Source organism: Mastigoproctus giganteus, chromosome 10 (assembly GCF_048544385.1).
Source record: "Mastigoproctus giganteus isolate SK-2022 chromosome 10, ASM4854438v1, whole genome shotgun sequence".
NCBI lineage: Eukaryota > Metazoa > Arthropoda > Arachnida > Uropygi > Thelyphonidae > Mastigoproctus > Mastigoproctus giganteus.
The window spans coordinates 207,753,025-207,779,763 of NC_143584.1; the positions used below are offsets into that span (position 1 = coordinate 207,753,025).

The 26,739-nt window shown below is 37.1% G+C and overlaps 1 protein-coding gene across 2 annotated transcripts in view; it reads left to right on the forward strand.

The window, feature by feature from the left end:
- The window catches only part of nolo (ADAMTS-like no long nerve cord), a 192,637-nt gene that overhangs the window by 112,896 nt on the left and 53,002 nt on the right, over positions 1-26,739 (forward strand). For both annotated transcript variants that reach the window (XM_090383741.1, XM_090383742.1), the window contains exons 7-14: positions 4,152-4,353; positions 6,901-7,066; positions 7,775-7,889; positions 8,268-8,398; positions 13,147-13,308; positions 13,728-13,857; positions 17,164-17,374; positions 26,478-26,739. The exon at positions 26,478-26,739 is cut by the window's right edge and continues 273 nt beyond it. In XM_090383741.1, coding sequence (XP_090239867.1) covers positions 4,152-4,353; positions 6,901-7,066; positions 7,775-7,889; positions 8,268-8,398; positions 13,147-13,308; positions 13,728-13,857; positions 17,164-17,374; positions 26,478-26,739 — 1,379 coding nt within the window. The remainder of the gene's footprint in view (positions 1-4,151; positions 4,354-6,900; positions 7,067-7,774; positions 7,890-8,267; positions 8,399-13,146; positions 13,309-13,727; positions 13,858-17,163; positions 17,375-26,477) is intronic.

The window sequence follows — 26,739 nt, forward strand, 5'->3', positions numbered from 1 at the left end:
TAATTCTGCTACTAGATGATAAATTGAAGAAATTTTATTTTATATTTTATATTTGCGCCTCTCAAAAAGCCATCCCAACTGGACTTCCAGTGAATGGATTCTCAGGGTATTTTATACATTTCGCTCTTTAGAAATATCTATCAACCCTTCCCCAATTTCATTAAAAGAAATTAGAAAAAAGACTAATAAGAACCTGCAGTTATTATTATTATTTTCGTACATATCATATAAGCTATTCATATACGGTATCATTGTAGCTGAAGCACTGGATATTATGTTTGTTACCGTGCGCTGATTGGAGGAATGAGTGGGCAATATGACGAATGCGCAGATACAAAATTTTCTCAGTTCGCGCATAAAAGTCGTTGCTTTTTGCTCATTTTTTGTTATAAATCATGAATTTTTACTATTTGCTAACGCGCCCGAAATGTAACGCCTTGCGTATATTAACTAACTTGTTAGCATGAGTACCATTTTATTTTCTACAGATCTAGCTGGTCGTTTCTAACAGAGTATTTGAATTTGATTATTTTTAATTTTCAACATCAGCAAACATAAATTTGCCCAGAACAACAGAAATGAAGTATATTTTAAGTGATTATTTCAATAAACTTTGAAATTTAAAATCGATTACACACTTAAGAAACAAGCAATCGGGTTTCCTATAAACGGCAGTAGTAATTTTAAAGAGAGGCAAGGAAAGACCCATTATCTAGCTAGTACCTAAGCTCTAGGGGTCCCCCTATACAAGCTATAGCTGTCTAGTACAGTAAGATAGACACTTCTCTGTTACACCCCTAAAAGGAATGCAACACAAGAATTTATCTGACTAGACTAAATGTCATCTGAAGTCTGTTAAACTGCTTACTGTTCTCGCGAAAGAATAAACAGTTTTACACCTATATATATATATATATATATATATATATATATATATATATATATATATATATATATATATATATACACTCATTCTTTGTTTTTGCGCCAAAGAACTCTGTGTATTCTGTCTGTATGCATTAATCCTACAGTCACTGCCAAAAAAAAAAAAGAAACCCTTTATTGAATATCTAGTAGAGCCCACTTTTTGTACGAATTACAGCACGCACACGTTGCGGCATGATCTAGCTCGACTTCCAGTGAATATATTCTCAGGATATTCCACTAGGTGTCTGAGGAAGCCTAGCTCCAGATTTGACTATTCTACCATCGGGTTATCTGTCAGCTGTTACTATATTGTGGTCGGTAGAGAACTGATTGAGAAGCCGAAATGCCCTTTCCAACGTATCCCAGACATTCTTTAATTGGATTCAGATCTAGAGAAATAGATGGCCAGGGTAGATGTTGGAAATAGGGAGAATTTTCCTTGAACCATTCAGATACAATTTTTGCACGGTAGATAGTTTTCGTTGAAAAAATCCAGCGCAATCCAGATTAAAAGGATGCATTTGAGGGTGAAGTTAGTCTGATACGATAAAAACATTTATTGGAGGTAACACGACCTTTTAAAGGCACGCGCCAACAGAACATATCCCATGCCATGATACTACCTCCAACCGCTTGGGTGATGTCCAGTCCGTGTGTATGACTTCACGGGGTTCACACCATACTTTCATATTACCAATATACACTCAATTTTCATTTTTTTTTTGGGACTCATCAAGCTACGTAATCTTTTACCACTATTCTATAGTCCTGTCTTGGCGTTGGCTGTACTACTTCACTCAAATCTTTCGTTTTTTTACAGATGAAGTGGTTTTCATTATCACTGCTAAATCTCAGATTCTTCAACTTCCACCGCATAGTTCGGTTGGAAATGAATCTTTCTAGGCGTAATTTTATTTTTTTAGCCATTTACCGCACACTTTCTATTCTGATGCACAATTCTCTTTAAATTCCTGCGGTCTCCTTCTTGGAGTGCCGAATTTCTGCTGCGTTTTTTCCTTTTAGAGCAGAAGTCTCCTTTCATCTTCCACTCACGGTATACTTTTGAGATGATTTCTTTCCACACACACCAGCGATTTCCTTTGTTTTCTCAATTGGGGAGCCTGCTAAATGTGTGTTCCAACAATGATAACACATCTTTGGTAATCGGAAAGGTCACCTATATTCACCATGACCGGATCAATTAATGTCCAGGATTACGTACGGTATTTATTGATACTATAGAACTTGTGATCGTACCATATGACAACTGCATTTGCATACAGTGAGTTTAATTATCTGTTGGCGCCCATTGCAAAATGTTTCTAATTTGTTGGCTATTGAGTGTATTTGACGCGTTTCCTGTTTTGCTGGAAGAAAAACCTATGTTTCCGAGATGAGGGAAGCCCTGTAACTCGCTCAAGATTCGGCCACGGTGTGAAAAAATCAAAACTTTCTCACAGCCTTGACAACATTAGAACTCAGGCCATTTCCACGCAATGTAGAAGGAAAGCAATCGTAACTACTGCAACAAATAGCTGCTCTATATCTGCACTAAGCTAGATTCCAGATGTGATCAAGACATAAGCGAATTCAGCTGAATGTACTCTTTGCAAACAGATAATACTCTTCGCAAGATGTTGGCACGGAAAATGGAAAAATCACTCAGAATCATACCAAAGTTAATACCAGTAAGGTCACATCTGTGTGCTTTCTGTAAAACAGGACGGGTGTTAACTCTAGCTCCAAAGGAAATCAGAAGGTTGAGATAAAAACTGTTACCACATAGATGAAAAACAGAATTATCCTCTTCGTAGACTAGATTTTCTCGTCTGTGAGGAGGATTATTCTCTCTGAAAAGTCCTATAGGGTATATTTAGATTAGTTGGAAAGCATTCATTATCACGGAACCTGTTAGTGTACATGAATTCTACACAACGATCACTGCTAAACAAACCTCTCTGTAAATGATTGTTGTAAAGGCAACAGCGATTATCCACAAGGTTTGTATGATATAAAGGAAAACCATGAACGGAATTAATCAAAACTGTTTCTGAATGAGTGGATGAAAACAACCGCTGAAGTTCATGTTTATATTACACAAAAATTATTTAGAACGTTTGGAGAATTTAATTTAAAGTGCAAAGAACAGCAAAAATCCACCCAAGCAACTCGCATTAGTTCACAGAAATATCTTCTTTCACTCTGGGTATTTCGTGCTCAGACTTTCTACTCCACCCGAGGGTAAACAACAGCCACCCTCATTACCAGTATTGTGTTGCTGCTAACTCTGCAGTCTGTGATAAAAGCGACTTACAGAGGCGAATGCCACATTTAAAACTACCCTGTCACCGTACCTTGACCTTTCACTTGCCAAAGTTACGGGATTTTTTTTTTTTCTAAAAGCAAGGGAAAGTCGTTGGTACAGGTGTAGGGGTAGGGCGCCACACTTCCGCCTCGTCAGTCACGTATCTACAGTACTTGATACTCCACCCCTCACTAAAGATATTAGGGAATGGTGACCTCTCCCAAGGATGCCGCCAGACTCAACTCTGCCTCCTCTCACGAAAAATTCTCTGAACAACAAATTCTTCTTGGTGCACCTGCAACTACCAATGGCTACTCACATGTCTAAAGTGGCATTATTTCATTAACAACTGAATCAAAAACGAAATCAATGTTTTAACTGTCGAAACCAATTTTTGAGCAGAATATTAAAATAAAGTCATTAACAACTTCAGAAATATTGGAGCAAAAAGAAACCACGCTACTGATTACCAAAGATGATTCGTTTTAATTCATTTATTAATGAATTTTATGTAGATTAAAAATCTCGCTTAGAAATTCATATAAAATGTTATTAATCTAATCGGACAAAAATGGTTAATGCATACTACGTTCACAGAAGTACTGGTACACCTAATTACAAGAAATGAGACCATTAAGAATCGAAGGCCACTGGTCTGGGGTATGATTTTTAGGCGTCTTTAGCATGTCAAGAATTTTAAAAAATCTGTAAAAATCCATAACAGCATTACGGAGATGTGTTCAATTATTAATGAACCACCTAAGCATTTACCAAATGGTTTACAAAGAAAAAAGTATTCAGAATTTTAAATAAAAAGGAGAGAATTGCGAAATGATATTATCAATTTAATTGCAATATTACAACCCAAGTATTTTTTTTTCTGGAATTCAACCTTTCACTTCTAAATTACGTTCTTTAGGTGGATCACTGAATCCTGGAGTATTTGTTCGGTGACCTGCGGTGGCGGCAGACAGACCAGGCATGTATTCTGTGCTCAAGGAGGTTCTAATGGAACACTCATTCCAGTCAGCGGTGGACATTGCCCTAGACAGAAGCCATTGACAGAACGTCCATGTAATCTTCACCACTGTCCGCGATGGATCGAAGGCCACTGGTCTGGGGTATGATTTTTAGGCGTCTTTAGCATGTCAAGAATTTTAAAAAATCTGTAAGTTTTGAATGGGTATCAAAAGAGTCTCTTGATTTCTTATACACAATGTTCCGAATTTGAGGCAGATAAGAGTTTATACTTTCTGTAATACTGAATATGGAAAAAAGGGATATAAAGGAATGTTTAAAAAAGAAGTTTCGTAGAAGAAAGCCAATAAATAAATTTTAAATAATAATTACGTAATTAATACGTAACATCTGGAAATAAAGATTTCATTGTGTTGAATAATATATATATATAACTAATTAATTATTGATTAATATTAATCATTAATCATTAATTATAATATATATTAATCTGAATTAAGGGAAACTTTTATAGGCTTTTTTTTTTGCTGTGTTCCTTAGTTAGTCAGTCACAGGCGAAAATAACAAGTTTCTTCTCCCCCTCAGGAACTCGAGTTTTTTAGATGAGAAAATAGGCAAACTGACTAGAGAATACATGCAATTTACAGACATAATACACACGGGTAGATGAGATAATTCTCGGGTGGCCCTAATTCTGAGAATTTTTTTTCTGACCTTAGTTAATAAGAAAAATATAAGATCAATTACGGAAATGTGCACAGTACAGTATAAAAACAGAGGGAAAAAAAATTAAAATCCACTACGAAACTGTAAGATGTAAAAACGGGGATGAAAAAATATACCGTATTTCTCTTTCAAAGTTCGCGTAGAACAAGGCGTTTATCTTGTGTTTGCGCGCGCGGCATAAATTTAATTAGCGAATATAAGGCGTGAGAATCAAGATCATAGAGCTATGTTGAAAGGAATTCCTGCTTGTTAAGGAAGTCAGCTGTAATCGATGAGTTTTTCTTCGCAAATATCGTCTTGCCATTGATCGACAAAAGCTAGAGAAAGTCTCCCACCAACTATTTCAAAAAGTTTTTGCTTTCATTTGTTTTGCAAATCATGTAAGTACCTAGAAGGGTTCAGTGCTGTGCAGAAACTGTGGCGGTAGAACTTGGTCACGTGTTCACCTACTTCCATATTGTTTATAAGAAGAATTTATTAATCGATAGGAACTAAAAAAAAACTTTAAAATTATAAATCTCTATTATAATTAATAACAAAGGAATTAATCATTCGTTTCCATCATAATGTTACATCCTGTTAACAACCAAAAATAGCATCATTGCAACTTACGTCATAAACTGAAATCACTGACGTCATTTACCATTTCCGTCATTTATCGAGGAAATAAGTAAAAAACCGAATGATAATCGATAGAAATGACTCCCCTCTAGGTAGGAAAAGGAAAGGGAAAGGCCTATATTTGTGTTTAGGAATATTTGTTGACAGGAAGCCATGGAGGAGACAAGAGGAAATACATTTGCCTTTAAGATCCCGCTTGTTATCCACACATAAAGTTGTTTACCAAACTGTAGAACGATATTCGTCCATGAATGACACTGTTACTTCACTATTGAAGAGAGAAAATAATTAATCTACTATTAAATTAATTTTTCATTACGCTGGTAATTCATAATGCGATTTGCCATTCATTAATGTCTATAACTAATACTGGAAGTAATAATAGACCCAAAACAAGTCAATTTAATAGCTGAAATCAGATATTCTTCATCCGAGTTGGTAATGGGATGTCACAACGTGCAGTATTCTATTTTTCAAACGCAGATTGTGCAAAACTTCAATTATTCGAAGCTGACAAGAAGTTGGCAGTGGAATGGCAGTGTGTCATGCTGTAAACAAACTCCTTTTGAGATCAGCCTTCGATGTTTGGTCCAGACTGCAGTTTAGAGATGATTCATAAACTTATCGAAGTCCGAAGCACAACTCAGATGTCTCCTTCTTCATGTAACTCGCCAAAATAACTCCATTTTTTTGTCACAAAATACGATTAGTATCACTTTCCTGCGGATGGCATAGCACGGAATGTCTTTGGGGAGTGGAATGACGCCACTTTTTATTGGTCCATTTGCTTTTACGCTGAAAGTAATGAACCCATGACTCACTACACAGACTAAGTCTTTTGTGACGGTTGCATTATCTTCGCGATGGAAGATTTGTATTACAAGAGGAGAAAACCATGTTTAAAAATAAAGTTCTTTACCACAAGTTCAAATAAAGAATTGTTTATTAAACTTTCTTTGTTTTCATTTGAATCATCCTCGTAATTTCTTACTAAGCTACTCCAAAGCGAAAATGCCTTAACGGTCGGAGCCCTCGGGTTTAAGCATGCCGTGTTTGGGAATAATACTTGTTTAAAGTACCACAATATTTTAAACCAGAGGCCGACAACCTTTTCCACTATATGAGCTACTTAAAGCTACTCTATTTTAAATAAAATATGCTAGTTGTGGAATTATTATAACTTTTATGATTAAAAAAATGCATTAGGTAAGTTAGGAACAGAAAAATGTGAAAACATTCAACTTTTTAAAGATTATTACACTGTTCTACTACTATTTCGGTTTAATATTTGGTTTAAGGAAGTGGTGTAGATTATCAGCTTCCTGATAAGCATTCTCTTTCAGTGTTCCGTAACCTGTGGACATGGTTTTCAGACCAGATCTATAATCTGCAGAGATGCTAGAGGTCATCACAGTACATACTGCAGTAATATGGGCATACCAAACTCTAAACAATCATGTTCTACTGGTATCTCCTGTTATGGTGCCAACGATGCTGCCACTCTCGAAGGCAAGTAATATAGTAATCATGATTGGTTTCTTACATTAAAACTGTGAAATAGTTTAAAATTCTTTTAAAAGTGATGATTTAAAATAATTAAATTTAATTTTTAATAAAAAGAAGAAAGTATATTAGAAATTTTTCATAGTCATAACTAGTAAACAGCTACCTAAAAACAGATCTTCCCTTATTATTAAAACACATTCATTGACCATATAAAAAGCGTCTACCATAAAACAAACAAACAAAAAAATAAATAATCAAAATATGGTTTCTGGACATACACTGTTCTTGCGCAAGGGCCATATCTATAACTGGTTATAGACATGACCTTTGCACAATAAACTCCATTAAGAACATTGTTATTGTTGTTATTTGGTTTTTAGGAGCATTAGCAACTAAGGCCATATTGCTCCGGGAATATGCTGTGGTCATTCCCTGACCTTTCCGCATCCTCCGTATTTGGTGGTGACGGGCTCGAACCCGGGTCTAATCAAGAAGCGTCTGCTACGCACTGCTGCTCTTTCTCACCTGGCTACGGAGGCGCCCCATTAAGAACAGCATTACAAGATGAATTAATATTTGACTGGACAAGCAAGAGTTATATTTAGCTGTTTAACAATATTCCATTACACACAAGTTAAAAAAAATATGATAACGATAGATTTTACGTGTTTGGAGAATCGTGCAACTAATATTTGGGGATTTTTGTTTCAGAACATAGTGATGACAACCAATCGCAAGAAGACGCACCACCTCCACCACTGCCAAATCCTTTCCAGTCTCTTCCATGGACCCAGAAAATGATTGGGCCAATTTCCACAGAACCAAGGTAAGCTTCGAAACCCTGCCCACGTTTTTTTCCCCTCTGTGTCTGTGTGTGTGCATCGGAATAAGATGTCTATAGGTACCTTCCTCGATCTCTTAAGAAGATATCCATAGATACTCTTAGGCTTCTACTTATAAATGTGTCTGGTGCAGCATCCGTCTGTTTTTAAACAGTTGCATAGGCAATCAATATTAACAGTCCAATACTGACCATGCTTTGTCCAATAATCTTCTATCTAATAGCTTTCGGTTGTACATTGGAAATAGCAAACGTATTAGTTTTCATAATGATACTTTTATCATCTGTAAAAACTCAAAAGAAGCCAACCTCCAATAATCAGTGCTTATATGTCGATACATATCTTGTTTTACTCTTTTTCAGCTTCGTTGCCAGCGAGTGGGGACCCTGTAGTGTCACCTGCGGGGAAGGAACAAGGAGGAGATTAGTAGAATGTAAGATATTCTTGGAATTCTCCCGAACGGTTGCTAAACTGCCAAATAAGGAATGCCCAGGTAGGTGGAAAAAAAAAGAACTAGACTATTAAGAACATTTGTCTTAATTTTTTTACACACTAGTGTAAATGCAGTATAATTAGTTTTGAAGTGAAATCAATCAAAGAACAACATTAATATTTTTATTCTATACAATGATTTAAAAAAAATTTTAAACTTAATTTAAATTAAATACGCAGTGAAATTTCTTTCGCTGGATGCACTTATTGGGGGCGAGGACAAGAGCGAAACAAGGTTTTGGAAAAACTTTTTTTTTTTCTAAATGAAATTATATATGGAAATAAAATTATATTTTTATAGAAACTGAAAATGTTAAAAAGGCGTGTGGAAATTTAGCTGGCAAAAGAGGATGGTGAGCGGATGATCATCTAAGAGTGCGCATCTTGAACAACTACGTTATTTACAACTGGTATACTTTGAATATCACTGTGTTGTCAGAAGCTGGATAGTAAACATCACGAAATCTCCGTTCGTGTGGCCGTGATGCCCGAACGGTCAGACGCTGTTGGCAGCAATTACCAGAAGGTGCAAGAACGTGTCACTGGGGTTCTTGTGCCATCGGAAGGACGTCAGAATGTGATGAGATCGACAGATCCTCCGAAGAGCGAAAGGAACAAGCTCTCTCACAACCCGCAATGTTTCCAACGTTATAACCCTATTCCCATCAGCGCTTGGGCCGGGCAGCGCGATGAGCAGACTACTGCGAGAAGCAGAGTGCTATACCGCCATCCTTTGTATCTTATGCCACTGGTGGCATAACACGTCAGCGTCTGAAGTGGTGCAGAGAAAGAGTTGTTTGGGGACAAGAACGGTATTATGTTGTCTTAATGACGAATCACGTTTCTGTTTCGCATCCAGTGACAAATAGGGATAACACTCGGATGTTGTTGTTGGGTTTTAGGTGCATCAGCAACTTATAAATATTGCTCCGTATATACTGTTTGTAAATTCCGTGCGTTCTGTGAATGATTTGCTCTTTGCTGGAAGAAAAACCTGAGTTTCCGGAAGAAAAAAAACAAACGCTACCCTCGCCTAATTGTTTGTTTGTTATTTGGTTTTTAGGAGCATTAGCAACTAAGGCCATATTGCTCCGGGAATATGCGGTGGTCATTCCCTAACCTTTCCGCATCCTCCGTATTTGGTGGTGACGGGCTCGAACCCCGGTCTAATCAAGAAGCGTGTGCTATGCACTGCTGCTCCTTCCCACCTGGCTACGCCCTCGCCTGAGCCCGACTAACTCAGCCACGTCTGAAAAGACCCATAAAAATTCCTCACGTCATTGACGGGATTCGAACTCAGGTCGTTTGTACCTGTGTGGTGATTCTACCAACTGTGCTACGCACGGGGGCATAACACCCAGAACCATGGTATGGAGAACCATCAGTTATAATAGCCGTTTACCTCTGGTCGCTATTGAGGGTACGTTGACGGTAAGACATTAAAACTGACACTAAAACTACTATTCTGAAACCTGTGCTTTTCCCCGTTCTTCGCTACATCCCAAACGCTATTTTCCAGCAGGACGTGCCAGTCCACATTTTGCTTTAAGATTATCTAGAATGTGTGTGTGTGTGTGTGTGTGTGTGTGTGTGTGTGTGTGTGTGTGTGTGTGTGTGTGTGTGTGTGTGTGTGTGTGTGTGTGTGTGTGTGTGTGTGTGTGTGTGTGGTATCGCTGGTGGCTCCTAGGCATTTGTCCATCTCCACCTTGTTCATCTGTGGTGGTGCAGAACCTCTGCAGATCGGATCCGAAAAAGTGTTGGTGCTAGTGTCAGGTGCCGGTCTGGTTACACTCTCAATTTTAGTGCTGAACCGCATAAAATGGACTTGCTTCCTTGGCTTGCACTCTCATCACATCTGTTGCCCAACGAACACATCTAGGCTACGATGGGACGTTCACTGACTTTCGCCACTCAGTCCTCTAACACTGTTGCCTAACTGACGGCAGAAGTGCGCAAGAACCATTGCTCAGTGTTTCCTGATCACCAAAAACGTAATTTTCCAACTTTTCGACTCTCTACCGCGGCTGTTTTAATCCTCTACATGAAGGTTATAGCTTCATATTGATGTGCACTGAATTTTCGACCTGCAGACTAGAAATTTCTCATATGTTCAAACAGTGAACCGGAAGACAACAAAATAATTCATGGCGATGGCGTGATGCTGGTAGGAAAAAACAGTCGTTAAAGAGGGCTTCACGGAATTTGCATCATGACAACGCCCCTGCACACTTGGTGCTTTACATTTAAGAAATACTTACGAAACACTCCATCACTTTAGCTCGAGTAACCACACTGAATGGATTTAGCTCTCTGTGATTTGTTTTTTTATTTCCTAATCGTAAATTCCCCTGAAAGGTCACAGATTTTCAACAAGTGAGTAAATTATTCAGAACGCAACAGAGGCACTATTAGACATTCCATAAGAAGCCTATCAGGAACGCTTCCAAAAGTTGCTGACGCTTTATATTTGGCTTCGTTGGATCTCAACGTTCTTACAGCAGCAGATGTCAGAAACCTTTCAGGGATGGTGTTTCGGGTTCACTCTAGTGTGTGTGTGTGTGATCTTGAATACCAATGGTGAACTTTTGAAATAATGAATCTATGTATTAAAAAATACTTGTTGGGTTTTATTTTCAAGTTTCTATATCACATATCCACTGTTTGTGTTTCATCAACTTCAACGTCCAGGAACATAGCATATAGGAAAAAGAATAGTAAGGTTATTAGGTCTTTTAAATAAATAATGAATAAATACGTGTTTATGCTAACAAGTGTCAGTCCGGTATAACTGGTTGAGATCAACTTTGAGATGCTTTAAATTTATTCATTCTCGATAATCAGAAATGGTTTAAGTATTAATATTGAGAAGTTAGCAAGTCGGATACAACAGAGCTGTGAATCAGGGCACCAATTTGAATTTAACAGCGCAAAAATATTAAACAAGATACACAACAACACGAGAGCTAAAAGCCCAATATACACCAAAAATCGGCCAGTGTCAAGTTAGGGGAACTAGACGGTCATTGATGTACCAGTAGTAAATGTCTGTCCAGTAGACGGTCTGCGCCAAAGGTTGATATGAGCAATTGTTTTTTACAATTGTTAAAAGAATTATACATCCGCCCCCCCTCAAATCATTTTGTACCACTCCCCTTCTGGTGATATCTGGAATTAAATAAAACTTTCATTCCATTAAGAAACCCATAAGGGAGTATTATTGTAAAACCTGCATTCCTCTCTAACCAACATTTCTCCTGTAATAGATTTTTTAACTTTTTGCCAGATGTTTGGAACAGCTTGTCATTAACCTTTTTAGCTAAATCTTTCCAAACAGAAAACGTGAAGTACAATAACACTAGTCAAAAGGTCTTGTAACAGAAAAGGAAACTAACTTTTTAAAATTAACTTCTTCCTTATAAATATTAGGGTCTCGGGGACCTATAGTAGTCTCAGGCTGTCTCTGAGGAGGTCTCCTGACAGGCCTTTTCCCAGTTGGTTTATAATATAGTATCTCTTCCTTGTTATCCATTCAATAAAATGAAAATAATATAAAATTTCTTTATTTATTTACAAAATATTTTAAAAAATGTCCTTCTTTAGAGAATTATAAGTCAATAAAAGGAGAAGAAACATTACTATTTGAAAAATAATGAAAATTATAGATGTCCGAGAGCACCTTATAGGATATTCTCTGCTTCCAATAACCAAAAACTCATTTATAAGTTTAAAACTAATGACTTTTACGTTCTCCTGGTTTTACCCAAAAATCAAATTCCTACTTTTAGAAAACCGTTTTGACAAACGTGTTGTTTGATATTTATTAGAAAGCGAAAGCCACTGAGCGGGACAAGTTAGTGAAACCTTGGTGGTCCCGAATAACTTTTTGACTAACAAGATCTAGTAGGTGGATCTGGCCTTGCTTTCCACGACTAATATAACGGGATAATAATATTCAACTACGCCCTGATACCGTTATGAACAGATCTCCACCCCCGTTCCGGGATTCCCTCCAAGTCAAAACGGTACACTACACGAGGAGACAGCTGCTAAAAATCCTGGACATCTCGGCATTTGTTTCTCCAGAAAATTATAGGGTGGCAACATTGTATGAGGGCGAGCCGTGAACAGGGAAAGAGGTGTACACATACTAATTGCAAACAGAAAGGAAATTATCAGAAATAGTGCAAGATTAAGAAATACCTCACATGATTGTTTCTTCACTCTGCCAAGACTACTGACATCATTGCTACAGGTGTTACCAATTACTTGTCATTTATGATTGATTTTACGCCACCTATTGGGAACATACTGCATATGTCTCTCTTCAAGACAAGTTCCAAGTTCTTTACGACTTTCCTACTGAGTGAAGAAAAGTTTATGACGAGAGAGACTGTGACATAAGGTCATGCCGCGTCAGTTATAAATTAGAAGGTGATCACTAGAGACAGAGCGACTATTGAGATTTTGCAAGTTCTCCCGTTGATTCTAAATTCTGATGATCTCAAAGAGCAAATGTCATCTGTCCAGATTGCAAAATGTTGATCATAAGAGATAAAAGCTAAAAAACTAAAAGTTTCTTGAGTCTCTGCTAATTAAAACATACTACACAATAATGATGAAAAGATTGCTCTTCAATGTCATTTCCGCTTTCCTCATTCAGAGCACGTATTCCACTTCAATTTTAAGATTGATAACTGCTGAATAAAAATAATTTTTTAATCTTATGTTTGATTTTTTTTTCCCCATTAGGTCCCCGTCCAGAAGAGGTGGAACACTGTTTCCCTCGCCCGTGTGCTCTTGATCAGAACAAAGTCATAGACGATGCAGTCCCTAAAGGTCAGGTTGGAATAGAGGTTACGTACAGCTGGCGAATGGCTGGGTTTACGCCTTGTAGTGCCTCCTGTCTGGGAGGTGAGTATTTCCGGCAATGTTGAATCACGGATTTTAACCACAGAATTCATTATGCGCTTTCATATTATCTTGACGCCTAAAAAAGCCACGTTTAAATAAATTAGTTTTTTTTTATATTTACCTATTTTCTACATTACTTGATTTTTATCTCAGTTTTATTCGATGGTATATTACTCGATCGTACCATGACTTACCAATATTTTCTTACCGAAAATATCTAATCAGGGATGGAAAGTTAAGTTATACTTCAAAATGTATTTGTTCAAATAAAACCATTAATATACGAATAAGCTTTTATGCTGCTTTCTATAACCCCTTCTTTGATCACCAAATACAGTTCAATATTACCTCACTGCTATTTAATTACATTGATGCTAGTAGTTTTGTTATTTTTTAAAAAATGTCGACCCTATTGACAGGGATCCGAGAGTCTATCATCCAGTGCGTTAGAGATCATGATCAAGCTGTAATCAGTCTCTTTCAATGCGACATTACCAAAAAGCCAGAAGCTGTCACCCAAACTTGCAATGATCATCCTTGTCCTCCAAGGTAAGATTAAATAAGCATATCTCTTACTATCGATAATCAATAATTGGCTACGCTTTCAGATGCCTTTTTTATATTGTTAAATGAGAACCCTTAAAATGCGAATAACTTCGAGTAAAATAATACTAGAGATATGAAATTTATAAGTAACATTATTTGCATGGCGTCGGCATCCGGTGAAAACTTGTAAAACTATGAATGCACATTCACAGTAAATGAAGGTAGCGTTCAGCATAGAGGTGGTGTGTTTGTGTGTGTGTGTGGTGGAACATTAGCTCAAAAAGGAGTCGTTTTAAACTATTCAACATGTCTTTGTTGGCAATTTCCATTTCTTAAGCCATCATCAAAATTTCCGATATGAAAGCTTGTGAAAATGTTTGGGAAGACTGGGAATGTGAATGCTCTGAGTCGTGTTAGAAAATCACTGTTGTGGCTGAGAAACGTTTAATGAACGTTATATTTGTTTACTGTTTGCACTGACATGCACATTCTCAGTTTTATAGGTGGTCGACAGATGGCGACACTATTCACAGAATAAAGACTGTTAATTGTAAATTTCATAACTCTAGCAGTCTTTTATTCGAAGTTATTCACATTTTCGTAGGTATTCATTTTAAATGATCAGCTAAGTGAGAGTAAATATACTAGTACTGCATAACTGGAAGCTTCTTATGAAGAGCTGAGTAAACAGAACAAGCAATATCTTGTTCGATTAAGACAAATTAAGAAAATATAGCGAGAGGAGGATGCCGGCATGGATGAATACGGGGTTGACCAGTCTAACAGAGCAGAAAAAAGACAGCAAAAAATATCGCCTCCACCACTTTCCCTGATGTTGGAGGGATGGTACTGCATTCCTAGTTGTCACCGTATGAAATAACGTCTAGAATCTGTTTGTAGGCTAAAATGGGATTCATCAGAGAGCAGAACTGTACCCCATTTGTCAGGGCTTCAAGTCACATGTTCATGGCACCAGGTACCAGGTACCAGTTTCGACGAGCCTTGCGCAGAGTCCACTTGAATTGAGCCTTCTTAACACAATCCAGTTAGAAATGTTTTCACCTGTGGCTGCAGCACCCTCAAGAATCAGTTGACGATAAGACATCGTAGTGTTACGTCTTGCTGTTAGAACCAGATAGAGGCTGTTCTTGTTGATGTCCCTCGGACAACCTTGGCCAGCTCTTCCTGTATTGGTTCCTGTCTCCTGAAGCTGCTTCCATAGTGCCGAGACGACACTGTGTAACACATTAAGGCAACGTGCTACCTCCGCCTGCGACTGCTCGGCTTTAAGTCCTTCAACGGCTCGCTATCTTAAAGAATCATCTAAACGACGATGACTTGCCATCCTGAATACTGGAGATGTGGCTGTCCCATTGAACAAGCCAAAAAACGGGAATGAAGTTATGGTCGCAACCCGTGTTTTATAAGCATGAATAATTTGCATATGTGCGGCTCTATACTGTGGTAGATCGATTTCTGTTGGATATTCGGAATTTGCATATCAGGATCGATCACTGTATTCTTGATTCAAAATTAAACTTTACAGAAGAAAGAGATCAGAGAAATCAGCTGAAGGGAGTATATTTTTCAGCACGACAATGCACCTACCTATTTTAGTCAAACAGTACTAAATCTGGAATAACAAGTTAGCGCGCATCTACCTTTCTCACCAGATCTCGCACTCTGATATTTTCCTGCTTCTAAGAGTAAAACGATTGCTAAAAAGAATAAGTATCGGATATGCAACTCTTGTATACTGCTTTTGTTTAGTGAGCAATACAACGGCACATAATGTCCTCTTGGATTGTTTCCAGCAAGCTTATAAGCGCTAGAAAAAAAAATATGCTGCTGTTCAAGGACGTTGCTTCGAAATAATGTTTAAAAACTATAAATGAGACTTCCGTCCAGCTTGACAGCTGGAAGAAAGTTGTCAAAGTTTCTGTATTAGCCATCTGTTAGAAGGCAAGATGGCTGTAGAAATCAGGGTCTTTAAGCGTATATTCTTCTCTGTAAATGGTCGGTTTGCCAGTTTTCTGGACAAAATATTCGAGTTTCCAGGGGATAAAATCCTATTACCTTTGCCCGAAATCGACTAACTAGCCACGTTGTGAAAAGAGCCAATAAAAGTTCTTCCCGCCAAGAAGGGATTCCAACCGATGCTGTTTCCACATGTAATTGAAGGAATATGTATACATTTTAGCCAACTCATGACGTCAATTGAAAGGAGAGAAAAATGACCTTGTATAATCTACTAGTCATTCTTCTCTCCTTCCAATTAAGTTTCGATATAACAATTCAAAAAATGTATTTTTAATATGAAAAGAATTTACACATTAGCATGTTTCAAAGTAGTGTCTTCCGGATTGTCGAATGTGGTCCAGCACCTCTGCCATCGGACGTAACAGCTCTAGATATCTACAACTTCAACGACTTTTAAATTTTTTTCACAATAATTTTAATGTCTTCGACATCCGCAAAATGTCTTCTTTTGAGAAAATTTTTCAATTTAGGGAACATCCAGAAGTCAGCTGGGGTTAGATCAGAGAAACATCGTGGCGATTTGTTTCTCTGCTAAAAATATGTATACGCGATTGGGAAGTATGAGCGGGTGCGATGTCGTGATGTAAAACCAGGAATGATTTCTCCACAAATCGTTTTGTTTCCTTTTCACGACGTTATCTAACCTTTTCAAAACTTCCACGTAGAATGTCTGATTCACAGTTGCCCTCTCCGGCACGAATTCCCTGTGAATAATTCCACATATGTCGAATAAACTAGACCAACATGGTTTTGATTTTTGACTTTGCCGTTCGTGGCTTCTTCTCTGGGAGAGTACACCGTTGAACACTCCTCGGCATTACGTTTTGTTTCGAGGTCATATTGGTAGACCAAGTTTCATCCCCCGTGATCAGTCGTGACAAAATTGTCCTCTTCAATTCGTTCCAAAATATCCTTGCACGCATTAAACCATCTTTCTTTCTGTTCGTTTTTCAAAAGTCGCGGTAGGTACCAGTTTAGCTGTTTTTCGAATTGTTTCTTCGTTAATCTCAAGCTGCTGAGCTATCGTTTGACAGGTTAGTCAGTTATCAAAACGTGCTGTTTCCGCGATTTTCGATCTTATAAGAAACTTAAATAGTTTCTTATATAGCTTTCAAATCCTCAGCTACCTATGATACTAGAGTACTTCAAACGCAAACAGATTTCAATAATAATTTGTTTGGATTTATCATAAAAAATATCTAAAATTAAGTGTTTATTTCGGGTACCCGTTAGTCAGCACTAATCTAACGTTTGTTCATCATCCTGCAGGTGGAACGTGTCCGATTTTTCTCCATGTTCAAAATACTGTGGAGGAGGTATTCAGACGAGAGAAGTTCAGTGTTTGCACGAGGTCACTAGAGGTGCTGCGAACATCTTGGTTGTTCCCAATACTTTATGTCCACAGCCACCACCACGTTCTAAACAGTTCTGTAATGTTTTCGACTGTCCTACGAGATGGCATGTAGAACAATGGAGTAAGGTAAGTTTGTCGACTTCCTCAATTCTCAAGGTAAATTGTATTTGTCTGAAACGAACTTTAATGAAATAAATAAAATGAAATAAATTAACTACTTCATCAAAACAAAAAAAAAACTTTTTATATAAAAAGTTTAATGAGGGAGTTTCGGAAAGTTGACCTTCTTCTGTGTATTCTATGAATGTTTTATTGTTTTATTGACTGTTGCTTGCTTGTTTATCTAGTAATGCCAGAAGTTTTATTGCTCTTAACTCTTATGTATCTTTTGTTAGACCTGAATGTGTGACAGATTATCATCATGGATAAAGTTGAATATCGATCCATTATCAAATTCCTGTTTTTGAAAGGCAAACAGCCAAACTATCTATAAAGAGCTGTCTAAGGTGTATGGGGTTAGCTGACCATCGTATGACGTTAAAAAACATTGGTGGACACAGTTTCATGTGCCAGGGAGAGCGTCCATGATGAGGAAAGAAGTGAGCAGCCATCAACATATCACAATGCTGAATTCGTGGATAAAATTGAACAGCTGATCCTTAATGACCGCCGGATAACTTTTAATAGTTACACTGCTTGACAAAATTAACAGAGCACGTAGAAAACATGGTGTAACTCGTACAGCTTACGATGAAGCGGATCAAAATTTGTATGTTGATGTACTAGAGAATAATGATGAAATAAGGAGACAGCGAGAAACTTTGGACGGTATAAGAGACATTTATAAGGGTTGTATAAGAATTAACAAAAAGGTCACATTACAAAAGTCGATACAAGATGCTCGAAAATATGGTCATATGACATCAGTACGACGTATAACCCCACCAACGACTAAACAGGCCTGACAGCGATGAACCATGCTCGATACAAGGGTGTCTATAAGATTCTGTGGCAACAAATCCCATTCTTCCACCAGCGCAGACCTTAGCTCACCAAGTGACCGAGGAGTTAGCTGTCAGTATGCAGTGCGATGCCCAAGGGCGTCCTACACATGCTCGATTGGATTTAAGTCTAATGATCGTGCTGGCCACGGCAGTCATTGGATATCTTCAGTTTCAAGATATTCCTCCACCACTTGAGGTCTATGTGCAGTGGCGTTGTCGTGCATGAAAAGAAAATCTAGGCCAACCGCACCCCTAAAAAGTCGCACATAGGATTCGAGGACCTGTTCTCGATACCTCTGCGCAGTTAAAGTACCCCTATCAAAAACATGAAGAGGGGTGCGTCCGTTGATTATTATTCTGACTCACACAAGAACACTGCCACTACCGTAAGTGTCCCTATCTCTGATGTTGGAGGAATGGTATCGCATTCCTCGTTGTCTTAAGATAAAATAACGTCTAGAATCTGTTTGTAGGCTAAAACGAGACGGACTCCTATTGTATTGTGAAGTGTCACCAAAGACACATTTTACAATAAAATATTCATGAAAGACATTTTGTTGTTAATTTTGTCGAGCAGTTTAGTTACTGAGACTGGGATAAGCTATGGATCAGTGGAGAGCATAATTCACAATGATTTGAATATGAATAAGGTCTCAGCACGATGGATTCCTCGATGGCTGACATTCCTTCAGAAAGAAAAAAGGCAGGCCTGCTCTGCTGAATTAAGCGCCATGTGTAACAGCGATCCTGGACTGTTTTATCCCAATTAATGACTATGGATGAATCGTGGATACATCACTTTAACCCACAAACAAAACAGGCGTCAAAACAATAGAAACATCCATCATCACCAACTCTTCAAAAGGCCAGAGTGCAACCATCTGCAGAAAAGGTTTTTCTGTCAGTTGTCTGGAATGAGATTAGTATTAGTATTAGTATTAGTAACGGCCGCATGGTGCAAGAAAGCCTATGGCTTATGCTGCACCAGCCAAAAAAAAAAAAAAAAAAAAATCCGAACAAAACAATGATAAAAACAATGATAAAAAATGCGATTTTACCAACTGTGCTACCCACAAGGGCGTGAAACTTGTGAAGAACAAGAAATTTTGCTCTTGTAAATGTAGCTCATAATAACGCATTCAGCATTGCGAAAAAGATTTCTTATTGTTCTCTTTAAATCTTTAAAAACATATTTTAAATGGTGCGATTCAGGAGCGTTCCTTATACTGTAGTCTGGGAAGTCTGCTATTTGATACTTGTGGCCTCATGAATTGAACTACGTCACTTCAAAAAAAAAAAAAAAAAAACATCCCCTATATATTATTCCCATTCATCAATGACAAAACTAATATCATTGAAAAACGAAAGAAAGCAAGAAAGAAAAGAATATGGAATAAGAAAATCATAAAAAATAATCAAGTAACATCTTCCAAACTACTGATAATACTATCCTGTATTATAGTGTCTATCCTACTTTATTTTCTTTTGATCAGGATAAGTAATAATAAAATAATAAAATTCTCTCAAATTTTCTTACATGCATCATTAAACTCAGTGAATTCCATTTTTTTTTCAATGATTAAACTAATTTATATTAAATTACAGTACACCGATTAATCCGATGTGGATTGGAAAGAAATTGGCCTGGATATTCCACAAAATTAAAATAATAATAATAATAAAAACTTGTTAAATGTGACAAAAACGTAAATTTATTTTCATGAATACTGTTTTCATATTCATAAAAGTATAATAAGTGTGAGAAGATTTAACACAAAAATTAGTACGAACTCATATTTTTGAAAAGGGAAAGCAATGAAGTTCGATGTTTCTCATTTACCATCCTGCAGATGGTATTATAAATTTAAAATTGTAATCATTCCTTGTAGTTGCGTAGATACAGTAACGGATTGGCCCAGGAGACAGCGCCGCAATTGTCGCCTTGGCCAAAACTAGCCAGTCCGACCCTAAGTAGAGGTGCTAAAGTACCAACTCATAAATGTTAAAATTAATCGTACAGTAGTAAAGGAATATTACAAAATGTAAACAAACAACACCTGGAACGGATAACACGTATTTCTTTTTGTGATCCAACTTAGGCTTCTATAAGTCAGAGATACCCCGGTAAATCTGCAATTTGGATAATCCGCCCTCGGATAATCGAGATTCTACTGTGTTTTGAAGAGTTGTTATTGAATGTTTCCATACAAAAATTATCAAAAGCTTCCTTGTGCAAATTCGCTCTTTTAAAATTGCTTCTAACTACCCCTTTATGTTTGGGACCTTAGAACTTTGGCAAGAAATAGGTATCAAACACTGCGGTTTCTTAATCCTAGAACATAGAAAAAAGTCATCATAGAGAGAGAGAGAGAGAAAAAATTGTTGTTGTTGTTGTAATAGGGTTTTAGGAGCATCGACAACTAAGGCCATATTGCTCCTTATAAACTGTCTGTAAATTGCGTGTGTTCTGTGGTCAATTTTCTGTTTTGCTGGACGAAAAACCCGATTTTCCGGGACAAAAAACCATGCTACCCTCGCCTGAGACCGACCTACTCAGTCACGTTGTGAAAAAGGCCATTAAAAATTTCTCACTTCATCGACGGGACTCAAACTTGGATCTTTTACACCCAGTGTGGTGAGGAGGTCATTCTATCAACTGCGCTACCCACGAGGGCGAGAGAGAAGTGTGGGTCTTTTTTGCAGTGATTGATGTAACAAAAATCGTCGCAATGGATTAACAAGTATCGGAATGATACGATGCCATTAAAAGTTATCTGTACCGCTACATTTATGTTTCTATAATTTCACATTATAGCAGGTTAGCAGGGCCACCCTATGAGGCGAACGTTTGGTGTGTGTGTTTCAAATCTGTTCAGAAGAAACCCCCAAATCTTTGTTTATATACTTACGATGCGAAGTAAAAATATTATGGAAAACGATTGGTAGACCCGCTGAGTAAACTCGGTAAGTACCACAAATAACTCGTCGAATTAAGTATTTATTTAAAATTTTCTAGCAAGGAAAAGACAGTTAGTAAGGTGAGCCCCCTTGAGCTTTTAAAATGGAAAAGAATTCGTTTTCTTGTAGCGTGATTCAAGCCAAAATATACACTTTGTATTTTATGGGCTTGCCTAATAACCGAAGGATAGGAATGTTGTTCGCTTGCCAAATGCGACTATAAAATTTCTCTACGACTTTAATACAGAAAATAAGAAACCCGAGGAGTTTCTTTCAGGCTTAATGCACTTCAGAAACTGAAAGAAAAAGCATATAAAATCCACGGATCACGTAACGGCATCGCTTTTTCCCCCCACTACAAGCGTCATAAACAAAGTTATACGATTCTCCTACCTCCCTTACTCTGCAGCTCCATATATACATGACACCCTCAGCAAAGATAGAAATATCCACAATAACATCAGAACCATAAATATTCTATGTCAAAACATTGTACTTCTCGTGCTTCAAGTGGTAAAGAAGAAATTCGGGGTAAATATGTCGACCAGAAGACATTGCACATAATTCGGATCCTTAATTACGAAAACCTTTTTTAGTAATTACTCTATTTTTAATTTGATCCAATAGTTTCGATTATATCCAGCAGGTGGCAAAGCGTATATTTCTGCATAATTGCCCGGATGAAATGTCCAAGCGAATAAACCAAAAGATGATTTTGTAATTATTCATTTTCCAGTTGACTTTTTATTTTCGAAACAACCTGTCATAAACTAAATTTAGCTTAAATTAATAATTCAATAAAGGTGCATAATTATTGCATAAATCATCATTAATTTTCATGCCACTTGGTAAGCAGTTGAAGGGAAATATTCTTTTAATTAAAATAAAAAACAACTAAATTTTAGTTGGTAAACTTGACATTCTACTCATCTCCACTCTGATGAAAAACAATCCTCTGCACGTAATGTCGCTGGTTGCTTACACATGGCACACAACACATCACATGTAATAAATATAAATTGATAATTAAATAATTAATAAGTCAATGAATAAATAAAAAACGAATGTGGCGTTGCTAAATTGAATAAGACTGAAAAAAACACTTATACCCACACTTTGAGTATGTTATGGTTTTGGTTTTTTTGTGTATGTGGAAGAAATGTTTGGATTTTGGGTGGGCAGCGTGGGTAGCAATTTTATGCCTGCTGACCTAGATTTTCTGGGTGTAAGGTTCATTAGGGGCGGAGGATGAACTGATGGATGGGGTGTCTAGCTCTGTGTGATGTTTCGTAAAACGAACAGGGTGGAGAATCAAAGTTTAAATGTGAATTGCGTGTAAAACTGCTAATGAAAAATTAAAATTTAATTCTTTACAGACAAAACTATTTTCTGTTGGAAGTTTCTTTAAGCATTATTTGATAAATAATATATAACAACATCGCACAGGAATTCACACAAAAATTTCCTATTAACAGTGGTCTGTTTTCGCAAATATTTGGCTTACTCCATTTAAGGAAGCTGTTTGTAGCCGACTGGTGAGTGCGTCGGTAGTGAAATCATTTGTGTTACCACTATGGAAAAGGCTTAGGTTCGAATCCATCAATGATGCCAGGAACTCTTCATCATGTTTTCACACAATGTGGCTCAGTTATACTTAAACTTATACGACCCCCACGAGGGGGTTATATAAGTTTTTCGCCCAATAATTGTGCTTTTTTGTCCAGGTAAACAGACCACAGAATACAAGCAGTTTTTACAAACACAATATACTGATGCTTCAGAGCCTCAGTTGCTTAACACACACGCACACACACATCGTGTTTGATTCTTTGCGATACCACTAAAATAGGTGCACTGGAGTATAAACAGAAAGTTTATTTTCTTAATAGAAAATAAAAGGAGGAGAAAAATATGCAATGGAAGAATGACGCTCAGATAAAGAAACAATATTTTGATCAGTTCTGGACAACGGTGAAAGTTAGTGGATCTCAAACATTCCATATTTAATTTGACAGTTAAATAATCTAATAGCGGATATCTGGCCAATAAGACCTGACGTTTTCATTTGTGCAAATTAGCATTCTAAATCCTTCAACCCATATACGGAAACTCTAGAAGACTGAAAGTGGTATCATGATGACAGCACTTCTTAATCAACCTGGCTAAAAAGATTTAGTGGGGAATAAGAGAGAAAATTAAACAAAATAACTTTGTAAATGTCATGAATCCGCAAAGGACTTTTAGTTTTTCAAGTACTTCGATTAATTAAACTCTTCTGTATGACAAAGAAATTCGTGAAATAAATTTATTAGTATCCATGGGAGTTAACTCTATTATCTCATAGCTACCCACACTTTAGCGTGCCCTCGTGAGTAGCACAGTTGATAGGATCGCCGTCCTCCCACACCGGGTGGAAAATACCTGACTTCGAATCCCGTCAATAACGGGAAGAATTTTTATGGGTCTTTGTCACAACGTGGATAAGTTAGTCTCAGGCGAGGTAGCATGGTTTTTTTCTCCCGGAAACGGGTTTTTCGTCCAGCAAACAGAAAATCGACCTCAGAACACATGCAATTTACAGACAAATATACACGGAGCAACATGGCCTTAGTTGCCAATGCTCCTAAAACCCAATAACAACCAATAACCAAACTTTAGATTGCCTCAATAGTTAGTAATTTGTTATAAAGGTGAAAAATTAATTATGAAGTTTATTACAATTCTGATATATCTTGGAAAAAAAGCTGTGGACAAACAGAGCTGTATCAAGAAAAGCTGAAACAGAAAATAAATCTTTACAAACTGTACGTAAGACTTTTTATAAATCTATATAGTGGGGCGTTCACAAACCTTTACAAAACCAAAACGTTATTGTGTGAATAGAGCACACAATACAAACCTGAAACCACTCCCAGGTGATAGAGGATATCTTCAAATTTTTATTTACAAACCGAATATGCGCGCGCTGTTGCAGGTACCAACATAATCGCAAAACTGAATTTTCAAACAAAATTCCATCCTCTTGGTTTTTCATTGATCAACGGCTTCTGTATGAGCTGTAACTTATATAGTTTCATCCAAGACAGAATGCAGCATGTTACATACAGTTGGCATATTAAGCTCACGAGTGGCACGCACGTCGTATATTTCCCTGGGCTTCGTGTAAATTTCCTTGAACCATCTCTGCTACGCCCTCACTGACTTTCGTTTGACTGTCACCACCTCGGGCAAGATAATACAAACAGGCGTCCTTTTTTGAATTTTCCGTACCACTGTAAACCTGTTGGTCTGCTCAGTGGCTTCTTTTAAAACTGTGTTCGAAATTTATGCATAACGGCGGTTGTAAACTGAAGATTGTTGAAACAAAGTACGCACACCACTTTTTTTCCGCCATGATTACAGTTTTGCGATTTTGTTGACATATGCTGCATCGAACAAACGGGAAAGCTTGCCATCCACCTCAAGACAGAACAACTACCCGGGATAATTCCATAGGGATACAGCGCCTACCTGCCATCATTGAAGACAAACAACTAGTATCTTCAGTTAAAATGATTACAGCACACATCTCAGCATCGGTCATGTGAAATTCCGGTTACTGGTGAATATCCCGGCCAGAATTCCGAACAAATTCAACACTGCACACAGCACCGGAGGCTACATCTATCTGACCGTTTTCTTCCAAACCAAATGTTAGCCGAAGTACAGCACCTTGACAAAACAAAAACTGAGGAAAGAAAATCTGAGGAAACGACCTGAAGTGTTATAAACATAACCTACAGGAAAACGATTCTAGTTACTTGTTCGATCCAACAAGCTCCTAAAGCTGAGGATGTGCTCAAAGGAATATCCCCTGTGCCCTTGTAAATAATACTATGTTACTGTTGTAGTGTGGCTATCTTACAAAATTTAAAAAAACTGGAATAAACTACACCAAAAATGCAATGTTAGTACAATTTTATTACATTACGTAAATATTATAACAGATTTCAAAATGTTTAAATGTATATGAATATTTTTTGTTTGCCTGTGCAATTCATATAATTTCAGTTGCATTCTAAACCCAAAAGTCTATAAATTCGGAAAAATGTTCATTGTAATTCATTCTAATTTATAGTTCTGTTTTACAGACTACATTTATTCTGTTTCGTTAATCAGTCCACAAATTTTTCATAATACAGTAGTAAAGAAAAATAATTACTGGCGCTCGTAGCCTGGAACACTGGGAACGGAATATGACAGAAGTATGTCATATCAACTTCTAGGGAAGGAATATGTGATATAATTCTTTTGTTGCAATAAACGTTCTCTCTCTCTCTCTCTCTCTCTCTCTCTCTCTCTCTCTCTCTCTCTCTCTCTCTCTCTCTCTGTCATTTTCCGATTGGCGAATAAAAACTTGAATATATCCTCTATCTCCTGTATTACAAGGGGCATTTGAAAAGTTCTTGACCTGAGTATGAAGAGTTTATTTGAGAAGTCTGGTAACACGTTACTTTTCAACATGTCCCCTTTGGAATCAATGCACTATTTATTTTATTATTATTATTTTTTTATTTTATATATGAGTATAGTAGTTAGAGTACAATATTTGTACAGTGGATTGCAATACAGAAAACATTTGAAATAATAAAAGATGTCAAAAAAGTCTATAAGAAATATCAAAACATCAAGAATAAAATTCATATTTATCATAATACAAGAACGGAAGTGTGCGAATCTCTTTTTATTTTCATTAAAAGTTATATAAATACTTAAAACTGAACCCCCCCCCCCCACACACACACCTCCTTCATAATGAAAGGAGCTCGATCAACACAAGCAAAGTTACCTAACAGGTACAATCAAAAAAGGGAAGTTAATAATAATTTCAAAAATTTTCCACATTAATGATTCATTCACATTTCCGATTTTTAAACAAGGATATAATTAGGGAAATACTGATAGGGATGGCTATATCCCTATCAGTATTTCCCTCTTGAAATTGTTTCCCTTGGGAAACAATTCCAAAAATGAAGTAAGGATAATTTCAAAAATATTCCACGTTAACGATGGATTACTTTGATATGTCGGTGTAATTTTCTAGTTTCACCGAAATCTTAATGATATTTTGATCCAACAATTTGCAGTCATTCTTTTGACAAACAACAAAATATTGATTCACTAAAACACTTTTACAATATGCTTCTTAACTTCTTAGTATTTAGTATTCTTGCATCAAATTCAGCTAATTAAATACTCGTCTGCATCATGTTTCTCTAATATTTCAGTGTTCCAAGAATTGTGGAGGAGGAGTCAAAACTAGAAAAATTAAGTGTCAAAAGGAGTTGGCTTTCGGGCAAGTCCTCGAACTAGCTCCCTCCAGTTGTTCAAAGAAACGACCAAAGACAGAAAAACCTTGCAATTCGAAACCTTGTCCCGACCAGGAGAAAAAGAAGCAGCAACAAGAGATCTATCTCTCCCAACAGACTTATATTCAGCAAAAACCACAAAGGAGGGTTTTCTTGAAAGTTGGAGGTCGTGCGATTGTTT